The sequence below is a fragment of the Motacilla alba genome, chromosome 8 (genome assembly GCF_015832195.1).
Source record: "Motacilla alba alba isolate MOTALB_02 chromosome 8, Motacilla_alba_V1.0_pri, whole genome shotgun sequence".
NCBI classification, from domain to species: domain Eukaryota; kingdom Metazoa; phylum Chordata; class Aves; order Passeriformes; family Motacillidae; genus Motacilla; species Motacilla alba.
The window spans coordinates 2,279,606-2,292,247 of record NC_052023.1 but is presented as its reverse complement, the minus strand read 5'-3'; the positions used below and the strand labels follow the sequence as shown (position 1 = coordinate 2,292,247).

Below are 12,642 nucleotides of genomic sequence, written 5' to 3'. Positions count from 1 at the left end.
CAGTGGGCTTGGAGAGACTTGCGAAAATAACTTCAAAAAAATAAACCCTCCTTCATGGAACTCTCTGAGCTCACAGCTCCGACTTCCCAACAACAAACTGCCAGTGCCTTCTGCTGTGGGTTGCAAAAAGCAAAAGCTCGGAGCTGCAGGGGCTGCATCCTGCCAGGATCCCAGCCTGGCACATTGGGTTACACAGGAAAAGCCTCTCAGGGCCTTGGACCTGTGTCTGGGGTTTGAGGAATGTGCAATTAAAATCAGCTGCTCCTAAAGTGGCAGAAGGGTGGAGGCTGACAATAATAAACTCATTTGAAAGCAGTGTCTTCTCCCCAGCTCTACCAGATACCGAATTAGAAACAGTTCTGGCAGCATTCTGTCTGCTGCTTGTGAGGCAAAAGGGAAGAAAGAGACTTGTTAAAATTCAGCTGACAGGATTTTGCATTTATCCCAGGGTCAACCACGGGCAAGCCTGTGGAGCAGGGAACATCCCTGCACTGGCCTCAGCTGACAAGGCCCAAGCAAGCTCGGTGCTGAAGGCTCCTCATCCACAAAAACTCCATTTCTCCACCAAAATACCTCCACTGGACTGGTAAGACTCTCAGACAAACCATCAGAGGATCAGTGCTGACCTTTCCTGGAGCAGCATTCTCAGCACAGCGAGCAAGGTGGAGGGTGCACATCTGCAGAATCACTGGAGCCACGGGATCATGGAACGTCCTGAGCTGGAAGGGATCTACAGGGATCATCCACTCCAGCTCCTGGCCCTGCACAGGACAACCCCCACCATCCCAGCCTGGGCATCCCTGAGAGCACTGGCCAAATAATTCCTGAACTCTGGCAGGCTGGAGCTCCCCATCCCAGCTAGTATCGTGGAGATACTGGAGCTCAACCACACAACATTCCAGCAGGAATTTCCTACTCACTCCCACACTACATGCCCTACTTTAGGCTTTTAAACCAGTGTGGCTACACAGAAACGAACTTTTCCAGAGCAAACCCAGCTCCACACAGCAATGCTTTCCCTCTGCATAATGCTGATTATCAAACCAGGCCAGGCAGGCACAGCAGATCCTGACGGATGCCTCGGGGAGAGAAATTAACCCAAAATTCAGACAAGCAAACCTCTGTCGTATTATGCAGCCTCAGGATACAGACTCATGACTTAACTAAAGAGATTTTTCCTACAGACTATCTCCTACAAACCATCACCCCGTGTTAATCAGGCTTCTGCAGAGCATCTCTGCTCAGCACCCAATTTAATGTGACAAACTGGGAGCTTATCACAGCAGCCATCACACAATGCAGCTTGATAGGAAAAGCTCAGAGCCTGCTTCCAGCCAGCATGACCTTTTCCAGCATTTTTAGAGATTCTCGCATATATTTACTAGCAAACACCAGGGCAACAGGGTAATGAGAGCTACTGACAATACCATGACCAACAAGTCTGATCTTGTATCAAAAATTACATGTGAAGATCAACAGGACTGAAGCTTTGAGCATGAATACTGGGTTGGTGGCAGAATGGAAAAAAACTCAGGAATAGGAGGAAAAAGTGAAAAAAAAAAGATAATTCAGAGTGAAAGGAGGTGATACAAGGAAAAACTGATGAAAAACATGGCTGGGTGAGGAGCAGCTGGAGAGGCTCACAGAAGACATCTCACTTGATGAGAGCACAAAGGCAATTTGGCCAACTCCTCCCAAGATGAAACCAAGGTGGGCCAAGGGAGGCCCAGCAGTTCCTGGGATGGAAATCCAATGGGAGTGCACTCCTCAGCTGGCCAGTGCTGCAGGGAAGTGGAGTCAATGACCCTGAGTGCTCCACACACCAGCTAATAGCAGGGGACCCTCCCTGCTCTAATGCTGGATTATGCAAAAGACCATGCAGAACTGCCCAGTCAGGGTTTGCATTATCACTGCACAGCCCAGCAGAGCCACCCAGATAAGGCATTAGCCTGGGCAGCAGCTCTCATTAACCCTTCTCTCATTAACCCTTCTCTCATTAACCTGCTCAGTCCCCACCAGGCTGCTGACACACCAGCCTTGTGCTCTCCCTGAGCTCCTGGGACATGACAGAATTCCAGCCCTCCTCCATCCCCAGCGCCCCTGGCACAGCCAGACCTCAGAGATGAAGATTGTGCCTGCACTGAAGTCGCTGCTCTGAGCCAGGTGAGCCTGGAGGTCCCCTCAGAGGTGACACTCAGCCCTGAGGACACCTCTGTGCTCCACAGGAGGAAGCTTCAACAGGTTACACTGCACATGAAGCAGAGGGAATTCCCATGGACTCATTCCCACAACCCCAGGAACTGAGGAAACACTACAGGACCCCACTCCAAAGAGAGGAACTCTTGTAAACTCACAACACTTGCACAGACTATCAAATTCAGGGCACATTTCCAGCCCTGCCTGACCCAACCTCCCCTCTCTGAAGAAAACAAGATGCTCCAATATTTATTTTTCAAGTTGACTGCAGCAAAAGGAACTGCTGTGACCCGGAGACCCCAAATCAAACATTTCCAGCTTGGAAAAGTTTGCTGCACTCTTGAAATGTTTACCACAATAAATCTGGAAGGTTACTGGTAGGCCATGCAAGAAAGTCTGACTTCAGAAAGGGTGATTGTGACAATGCAGCTCTTCAAAGTGGGCTGTAAACGTGTAAGTAAATACAAGGAACAGCCATGCTCAGCTTGCACAATAATATTTAAACGACTTCAGAAGAGCAGATGATTTGCTGTGGTCCTGCTCTCCAGGGTGACAAGGACAGGAAAACAGCAACCTGAAGTGCAGGAGCTTGCAAAGAGCTTTCCATGCAGAGAACCACACACACACATGGGATTTAATGCCCAATCCAGGCTGTTTGAGAATAGAACAACTAATATCTGATCCAAAAAACTCCTTGTCCTACAAAGATTCTGCAGAAACACAGATTCCCAGCCACACCAACTCATTTGCAACATAGAAATCTCCAAAATCAGTGGGTCTTGCATGGAATTTTGTCCTTGGTGTTATCAGAGCCTCTTGCATCAAGAACCTGTCAGCAGAGCAGCTTCCTCCCAGCGGTGCAATGAGTGTGGACAGCATTCTGAGCAGGCCCTGCTCCAGGCGTGACTTACAGTGGTGTGATGAGAGACGCTGCCTCCGATGTTGAGGTTCTTGAGGAGCTGTGGGGAGCCTCCATACTGCCCCGAGATCTGCTTCCTGACCTCGGCTGCCACGGTCCTGCAACGACACAGGGACACAGTTAGCCCTGCCAGGGACACGGGCACGGAGCAGAGCCACCCCCTGGGTGCTGGAAGGGAAGCAGACACTGCTCAATGCACTAAGGCTGTCACCCCCCTCCAGGAATCCTGCACGACAAACTCCCAGGAATCACAAAGCTCTCACAAGGCTGCAGATACACATTTTTAACAGCAATTAAATTTTTTTTTCCCCTTTTGTGAACTGCTCTTCTGTTCGCATCTGTGGCAATAAAATGCACGTGACCACGAGCACAAATTAACTTGTTCCCAGCAGGCTCTTCCAAGGAAAGCCCTTCTCCAGAGTTCTCCTCACCCTTCAGCAGTTCCTGGTCACACAGCTGCTCCTGTACTCTGCATTTTCATCCCTCTGCCTATTTTTGGGGTGTGCAATCACAGCCAGACAAAGGACCAGGAAACAAATGACTGGGTCAGAACAAAAAGGTGTTTCCCTTCTCCTGTAGGAAAGGTAAAGTGACAAGCAGAGGAAACACTGGCACAGAGCCTTGTGTCTCTGCCAGAGAGAAATTCCACCGCTGGGTAATTTTCTCACCAGGAGTGGAAAGCACAGAGCAGCCCTTCCATGCCTGGAAGGTGAAAGCTGTGACCCTCCACGGTTTTCCATCCTGGCTAAAGAGCCACATTGTCTCTGGTAAGGCTGGAAACACAAGAGGTGGGTAAAGCCACCTGGAGGGGGAAGGAGGAGCGCAACAGAGGGCAATGCTGATGGCCAGGGGCTGTCTGAACACAGAGCCACAGCCCCACCACAGCCATGCCCAGCTCTCCATCCTGTATCCCAGCAGGAAGCTGCAGCTCCCCTCAGCAGGGACAGCCAAGCCTCTGAGGAGGGTGGAAATGCTTTTGTTCCAAAAGCAAACCAAAACCCAGATTCCTTCCACAAAAAAAAGAGCTGTGTAGCTGAAAAGCTGCTGAGTACCCCTGGCCTGCAGGACCTCACCAACACAAACGCTCCTCCCCAGGAGTCAACACCCAACTGATCAGCCACAAACCCACCCCAGTGTCACTCACCACATCCCAGCACTGCTGGCAGCTCTGCCTCCCAGAGCAAATTCCAGCTCCAAGGAGACGCTAGCCAGCCCATAAGGCAATGAACAGGCTGCAAGGACTGGTGTGGGGGTTTTTTTCTGCTGTATCAGTGATCTTTGAGCATCCTCACGGCTAAAAGACTCCTGATCTCACCAGGGGGACTGTGCTGTTTATCAGAACAGCACACGAGCTGCTAAAATCCTGCCAAGGAGATGGTTAAACCTGTCCTGAGCTAAACCTGGACACCAGGATGGGCTCCTGCCTTTGGGATTGCTGGTGGGCAGGAATGAAGGCAGCTGGAGGCAACTGCTGTCAGTGGGAGAGAAGGGAACTCTAAGAGGGAACTGGCTGGGACAATTGAGGCTGCCATGGGGAGCAGATGTTTCCTCAGGCCAGAGGATGGATGTAGGATTAGCTAGAGGAAGCATTATTTTGTCTTTTTTAAAAAGTAGACTGCAGGAGGGGGAAAAAAAATCAAGTTTTATGTATTCTGGCTGCAAGAAGTCATTTCCTTCGTGTTTGCCTTTACCCACAGGAGCTGATGTTTTCACTTCTGGTGGGTGGCTTCTGTCCTGCTGGGGACAGGGAACATCCAGGAAAAGCCATCTCCCTGCTCCCACCACGCGTGCACACACAGACACACGTGAGAGCAAACCGTGTGTGCTGCTGGCTTTTGTAGGGAAATTTGGAATGGATTAAAATGGCTGCTTGGCACGGAAAGCACAGCACGGAGCTGTGGCTGGGGAGGGACAAGCGTGTCCCCAGGGTGCACAGGGGCTCTGCTCTGCACCAGGCCCTCACTTGCTGTGTTTTGTGTCACTCCTGACGAGGCACAGACAGAGCCCTGGCAGGAAAAATCAGAGCCCAGCAAGAGGAAAAGCTAAAAACCCTTTCCCATTTTGAAGAGGCATTGTTTACAGATGGGAAGTCCAGCCAGAGGAGGGACCTGTCCCCAGCTGGGGAACCACAGCTGTGCCTGGCTCCTCCTCAGGAACCTGGGGCATCTCTGTGGTCCAACAGGGCAAGGAATGTGGTGCCACAAAGGGTGGCACTGGTCAGCTGTGTTGCTGCCCCATTCACGACCTCAGTGGATTTTGAGAATTCCCCCAAAGCACGACCACAGGCACTCAGAACTGAAGTTCCAATGGGTTTCACCAAGGAACAAGCATTACTCACAAGGCTGCAGCACTCCTGCCTCTCCAGCTTCCACCAGCACCCATCAAAACTCTTCCCACGTGAAGTTAATGGACACTGTGTAAACCCCAGGATTCCTGAGTGGAGTCTGCAGGAGTTACTGTTCATTGCAAGCCTGCAGTCCAGCCCACAGCTCAGGCTCCTTTCTGTGTCGCTGCACCCACAGGGGTTCTGGACACCACTTCCCCAGGGAAAGCATCGTGCCTCTGACACTCAGAAACCATCTCCTAATGTGGCCTGATCTCCAGATGTATTTATGGGGATCTATCCCCCTTTGGGTTTGTGGCAGCATGCTCAGGTCCGAGAGCCCTCTCCCACTCCCTTCTACCAGCCAGGTGTCCCCTTGGGGCTCCCCTGATCACACAATGGCTTTTCTAGAGCTGTTCCAGTTGGGAATCACCTTTCAGCAGAGGTGGTTCATGCTGGCCACTGACTCCAGGGAAGGAGCAGAACCTTTGGAGAACCAAATGAGTATTTCCACATTGAGAAAATATCTCAGCTGACTTCTCTTTAGGGCTGCTCCCTCACTGTTTCCTCCCAGAGGTTCCCAGTTTCCCTAAAACAAATAACTCCTGCTCTAGTGGAAGGTGTCCCTGACCACAGGGTGAGCTTTAAGGTCCCCTCCAACCCAAACCATTCCATCACTCTATGAACACACTTGCCTTCTCCTCCTCCTCCTGCATTCCCAAAGGCTGTTTGTCCATGACAAGCTGGTCATGACCAGCAGTCCATGTTACACTATAACCCTGAGCACTATTTCTAACCTAAAGCAATGCTGGTGTTACACCAAACCCCATCAAGAAAAGAGAAATAAATATTCTCCAAATTAAAAAAAAAAAAAGAAAAATTAATTTGGTAGAGCTGAAGAGCCATTAAAGCTTTGATAATTAAAAGGACAAATAAAAAACTGCCTCTTTAATAACTTATCTAATATTCAACGTGTAACCTGGGAACCTCAGACAAACATTCCAGTTAATTACAGCCCACAGCCTCATGAATGTCTATGTTTAAAGTACATCTTCCCCAGTCACTTCCTTTCTGACCCTCTTCACTGGTTAATTATTGTGTGCGCATGTGGTTCACACAGAAAAAGAAAAAAACACACAAAGAAGAGGGAAAAAAATCCTCTTGGAACTGGCTCCTAAAGCAAAACAAAACTGGTCATTCTCAAAGTACTTTGAGCTGCAAATAACAAAATGAAGCCATGTTTGCACTCCCAGGGTTCTTTACTACACACAAAAATCATTTCTCTATGTGCCCTGCCTGGTCAAACCCAAAAACTGTTCCCTTTTTTTTTTTTTTTTTTAAACATTTTTTTAGCTTAACCAGCAAACTGGAAATATGAGTTCTTCTTTTTGCCTTCCCAAAAAAAGCTCCCCCAGATCTACCAAGCAAGGTCAGGAACTCTCCCGTTTCCCAGCAGAGGTGGGTCAGAGCCAGCCTGGGGTGATGTGAGGAAGTGTCCCTTTTCCACAGCCCTCTCCGCTGGGAAAGGGCAAGGCAAGTTGCCTCTCCCCATCCTGCTAATTACAGAAGTGTTGCTGCAGCCTGTTCCTCAGCCTGGGGTCAGTGCAGGGCCTGCAGACCCAGGAGCTCTGAAAGGGCAGCCTGGCACTGAGAGGCATCTCAGCCTCTCGTTCTGCCTCAGAGAGAGAAACTGCACTTACACATCATTTACTTCTTCACCCTCTGCTCAGCCAGCACGGGCTGGAGGCACCATCCTCCCGACTCACTGTGCTCGGATGTCAATCCCAAAGCCCAGTGGCACTGGCTGAGTGTCACCTCTACAGAGGGAGGACCCGGCCCTCTGTCCTGCCTGCAGCCTCATCCAGGTGAGTCACCAGCCAGGGAAGCTCTGCTGGGTGAGGGAACCTGCTCCAGGGATGCAGGGAGAGCTCTGGCCTGGAGCCACCCTGCCAGTTCAGCCCTTCCTCCTAAACCCCAGCTCCTGTTTCCTTCTGAGTGAACTCCTTCCCCTTGGAGTGAAATGGGTTTGATTTCCAGCTGAGGAGATGCCCAGCCTGATCCCAACCGCTGCAGGGTGTGTGTGGGTTCTTAAATTAACACAGATGAGCAACAACATGTTCCCTTTTTCCTCACCATTGATTAAAAGAGAAAACATCACACAACGCTGCCTGTGGTGCTCTTCTGATCATCTTTGATTCTTGAGGCTGAAATGTCACCCCTGGGCTGCAGTGCAGGGAGTGAGCTCCCAGGACACCTGGCTGAGGAAATCACCACAGCACTGGATCCTGCAGGACAGCAAAGTCACACCTCAAGCTAAAAACACCCAACCAAAGAAGGAAGCCTTGGCCAGAGAAGCAGCTCTGTGACAGAGCCCTGGAGATGAAGGGCTGGGAACACAAACCCTGAGAGGAACCACTGAGGGAGCTGGGAACACAAACCCTGAGAGGAGCCACTGAGGGAGCTGGGAACACAAACCCTGAGAGGAGCCACTGAGGGAGCTGGGAACACAAACCCTGAGAGGAGCCACTGAGGGAGCTGGGAACACAAACCCTGAGAGGAGCCACTGAGGGAGCTGGGAACACAAACCCTGAGAGGAGCCACTGAGGGAGCTGGGAACACAAACCCTGAGAGGAGCCACTGAGGGAGCTGGGGCTGCTCAGCCTGCAGAAAAGGAGACTCAGGGCTGCCCTCAGCACTCTCCCAGCTCCTGAAAGGTGCCTGTGCTCAGCTGGGGCTGGGCTCTGTCTCCAGGCAGCACTGACACAACCACAGCACACAGCCTCGAGCTGCACCGAGGGAAATACAGGCTGGATATCAGGAAAAAGTGTTTTCCAGAAAGGGTGAGAAAGCTCTGGAATGGCTGCCCAGGGAGGTGCTGGAGTCCCCATCCCTGGGTGTGTTTAACAAAGCCTGGCTGTGGCACTGGGTGCCAGAGTTTACTGAGGTGTTGGGGTGGGTTGGACTCGATGATCTTGAAGGTCTCTTCCAACCCAGTCATTCTGTGATTCTGTGCAGTTTTGTCCCTGCCTCCTCCCTTGCTTTAAGCAGTCAGGGATTTTCTTGGGCTTCCCAAGCGCTGCCGACTCCCACACGAGCCATCCAGAGAGGCTGCACGGGGACAGCCGTGGGACTTTGGGGGAGAACAGGAAAGGGATGCTCTGAAATTCCTGCTAAAAATCCTTTTCAGTTATCCGTGACAGTGTTTTGACAATGCAAATGGCATCTGGATGTGGGAAGAGAATAAACTGTGATGAATATTCTGCTGTGACCACGCTTGTGGCCCGATCTGGTGCTCCTGGGAGCCAGTGACAGCTCTGCTACTGGTTTCAGTGGGTGCAGGTTTCACACTATCCCTCTTTACCCTGCATCTGGGCAAAGGAGGCTGTCAGCCCCCCGACACATCACCCAGGGAGTGTAAAAGGGCTCTAAATGAACATAAATGCAAATTTAGCCTTCCCAAGTCCCCTTTTACAGCACCCCATCAGTGTAAAGGGAGCTGCAGCAGAAATCAGATGCTCTGAATGTAGTGAACACAAGTGTTTTCCCCTCCATTCAAATCCATAAAGACAAGCTGTGATTACTCCAGGAATCCCATGCAGCGTAAGAGTCCTGGATGATGGGGAATTTCCAAGCCACTGAATGTCTGAGAGCAGGATCAGCCCCTGCTGAAGACCCCCTAGCCCCAAAGAACAGCACCTCATGGGGCTCCTGTTCACATGGAAGCACTGGGAAGGGGTTGGACCCACCAGGTAAAACTGTTTTCTCTGGACTCCACTGACAGCTGGGCACAGGAAAACTGAAAATTCTCAGCAACAGAACACAGAGCAGCTGTAAAAATCACACTGTGGGGTTTGTGTGAGGCTGACAGGCACTGTAAAACAGAGGGCAGGGCAGGTGGGCTGTTCCAAGTCACAGGGGTCCTCTCTCACTGTGGGAGCAGAAAGGAAGATCAAAACTCTTTCCAAGCAAAGACACTTCCTTAGTGATGGTCTGACCAAAGGAGCAGCTCTGAATTCCCCAGACAACCCAGCCTCAGGATGCTCCAGGAGCACTGACAAGGCACTGAATCAGGGGCTCACATGAAAGCCTACATGAGTTTGTCCCTGTAATGTTTTTGCTGTGTGAGGTTTAAAGGGGAGCTGTCCTTTCTCTCTTTTTGAACTCTAAAAACCCTGCACACCTCTTCCTCTGTCCCAGGAAGCACTGGAGTGCTGGGATACAACATGCTCCAGTCACTGGGACATCCAGGAACTCAGAACTGACCCTTTTGGTGAGGGGATTTCCACAGCCTGTTTCTTTGCCAAGCAGCCCCATATCCAAAAAATGTCCTGGGCTAACACGGCTGGGAATGTGCACCAGACACAGGAGGCACCGAAGTTCCCCTGCTCTCACACTGAGATGGAAGCAACAGGCTCCATGCAGAAGTATCAGGATGCTGCAGAAGGATGTGATCCACTACAGCCTAAAAAAATTCCTACCAATATATTTCAAAATAAAAATTAGCAATTTCATGCAAGATCTTATTAGCCCATTATATATGTTTAACTCAGGAGTTTCTTCTGATGGAGTCAAGAAGAATTAGTGATGGCCAAATTCTGGTTCAAACCCATCCTGCAAAAACTCAGCAGGACCTCATCAGGAAGACACCTTGTAACACAGTCTTAAAAAGATATTTTGAAACTGCTGGGGCAATAACTGATAGCCTATGCCCAATATTTAAAGATTTGGATGCAATAAACAGGCAGGGCACGGCACCAGCATTCAGATCATGCTTTTGAGGGGGACCACCACGGCTGAAGAAAACACAGCAGATAAATCTGAGCAGTGGGACACATCCCTGGGCTTTCCAAGAAACAGCTCAGCCCATCCCAAGTTTATTTTTCTACCTCTACTGACACAACCAGTTTAGAAACTTGCAGCTGGACTGAAGGAATTAGTCTTGGTGGATCTGAACGACATCCATCTGGAGCACACAGGCAAAGCAAGAGCAGCATGGCTGTTTCCTGTGAATAAGACAAATGCTACCTCGATGAGTCAGCCAAACCGGGGGGCAGAGTGTGAAAATGCAGGGATCTATTCTTCTTGAAACAATGGAACTGGGGAGGGCTTCCAGCAGCCACCAGCACAGCTCTGCGACTTCCGTGCACTGCCTGCTCCAATCCCTCATCCCTGGAACAGCAACATTCCCAGCAGTTCTGTGCCAGCAGAAGGAAGGACAGCAGCCCAGCCTGGGCATCCCCAGGTGCAACGTTCTGCCCACAAGTTTTTGCCTTCACGTGCACTGGATTTGCAAGCCACGAAGCAGGAACTTGAGACTTCTCAGAACATGACACTACAACATGGGAAACCCCACAGAAAACACAACAATCTTACAAGTGTGAAAGAAAGGTGGAGATGCAACAGCCCTGACCTCACTGCAAAGCACATGGGTCCTTCTACAGGCACAGGGGAACCAAACCTGTTTAAAGACCACATCAGGAAACACAGGGAGTGGATCAGATTAGCCCAAAAGGTGCACAGAGGTGGCACAGCTGTGCTACAACCCAGTGAGCCAGGCAGGACTGCTGAGCACCACCGTGGTCACCCCAGGGCCACCTCATTGAACTTCCTGCCAGGGCTGTACAGCTCGGACACTGACTGCCAGGGCTTGTCTCTCATGTGACATTCCTATGACCACAACCAAGGAGCAGTAAAAACGGCCTGGCAGCAAATCCATCTCTCCCCATTCCTTGACCTGTCACACTAACCCCAGGCTGGTGCACATCAAAAGAGAGATCCTGAAGAGAAGAGCAATGCTTTCACCTGCTGCCAGATCATGAGTGGGACTGATGTCACTCCTCTACCTCCTACCCACCCTTTTCCTTTGACCTGCTGTTTCTTTGCCCATGACCCCTCTCCATCACAGCTTCTCTAACTGCAACTATTTGTACCTACAGCTTCTCACTCAATGGCATGAAAATGAGACTCCTTTTGCTACTGTCCACATCCTCCTGAACAGCTCTGGCACAACTGATGGATCTCACTTTCACTCCACTGCTGGTTACAGGTAGGAGAGGTACCATGGTCACCAAAGGCTACCTGCACAGACCTGCAAGCAGAAAAACTATTCCCACCTGGAAACACACGCCTAACTGGGAATGTAAATCTGCAGAAACCCGCCGTTAGCAGGTAAAATTCCATAAATACCCCTCTTCAAAAAATAACCAAACTTTGAGAAACCCAAGGATGCTCAGCACCGCCAGCCTCACGTAGCTCGGCGCGTCCAAGGAGCGCGGCAGCCGCGCTCACACACAAAAGGAAGGCGCTGGAAGGGAGCTCCCTCTCCATTTTCCAGCCAGCGGGAGGGAGGTCGGCGCTCCCCTCCCAGGTGCGGGGCCGGGGCAGCGCCGGGAGGCGGCCGGGGCAGGGCCGGCTCGGCCGGGAGAGCGCCGTGCCGCCCGCTGCGCGGCGAGAGGGGCTGCACAAAGCGCCCGGCCGGCCTTTGTTCGCGGCAGCGGAATTCCAGGGCTCCTTTCCTCCTCTTCCTCCCTCCCCCGCGCCCCGCGGGAGCTCCCCCGGGGGAGCGGCCCCGCGCTGGCGGCCGCCGCGCCCGCTCCCGACCCTTTGTGCCGGCCGGGGAGCGCCGCAGCCCCGCCGGCCGGACCCTGCCCGGCGCCCCCGGAGGCCGGCGGGGCGCGGGGGCCCGCGGGCCGCGCCGGGCCCGCCCGCCCCCGGGGCGCGGCAGCGGCGGAGCCCCCGCGGCCGGGCCCGCCCGCCCCCGGTACGCGCGGTGCCGCCGCCGGCCCCGCCGCCCCCGCTACCTGCTGATCTTCTGCGCGAAGGCGCGGCGCTCGGCCATGGCCGCGCTGCGGGCTCCGCGCTGCCGGCCCGGGCAGCGCTCGGCCGCCGTAATGCTCCGCCGAGCCGCGCACTTGAACGGCGCAGCTCCCACCCCCGGCGCTCGCCGCGCCCGCCGCCTCCTCCCCTTCCCGCCGGGGGGCCGCTCCTCGCAGATATACGGCGGGGAGTGACCGCCACCGGCCCGGTCCTGTCCCCATCCCTGCCCCTGTCCCCACCCGTGCCCTTGTCCCTATCCCCGTCCTCTGTCCCCATCCCTGCCCCTGTTCCTATCCGTGCCCCTGTCCCCATCCCCGTCCTCTGTCCCCATCCCTGCCCCTGTTCCTATCCGTGCCCCTGTCCCCATCCCCGTCCTCTGTTCCCATCC

General features: G+C 52.7%; 1 protein-coding gene across 17 annotated transcripts in view; it reads right to left on the bottom strand.

Moving 5' to 3' along the window:
- DOCK7 (dedicator of cytokinesis 7) overlaps positions 1 to 12,377 on the bottom strand; it is a 96,005-nt gene extending 83,628 nt beyond the window's left edge. For all 17 annotated transcript variants that reach the window (XR_005257890.1, XM_038145171.1, XM_038145172.1 and 14 more), the window contains exons 1-2: positions 12,239 to 12,377; positions 3,108 to 3,213 (exon numbers count right to left, since the gene is read on the bottom strand). Coding sequence is in view for 16 of the 17 variants with exons in the window: in XM_038145171.1 (XP_038001099.1) it covers positions 3,108 to 3,213; positions 12,239 to 12,276 (144 nt within the window). In the remaining variant the exon portion in view is untranslated. The remainder of the gene's footprint in view (positions 1 to 3,107; positions 3,214 to 12,238) is intronic.
- Positions 12,378 to 12,642: the final 265 nt, after the last annotated feature.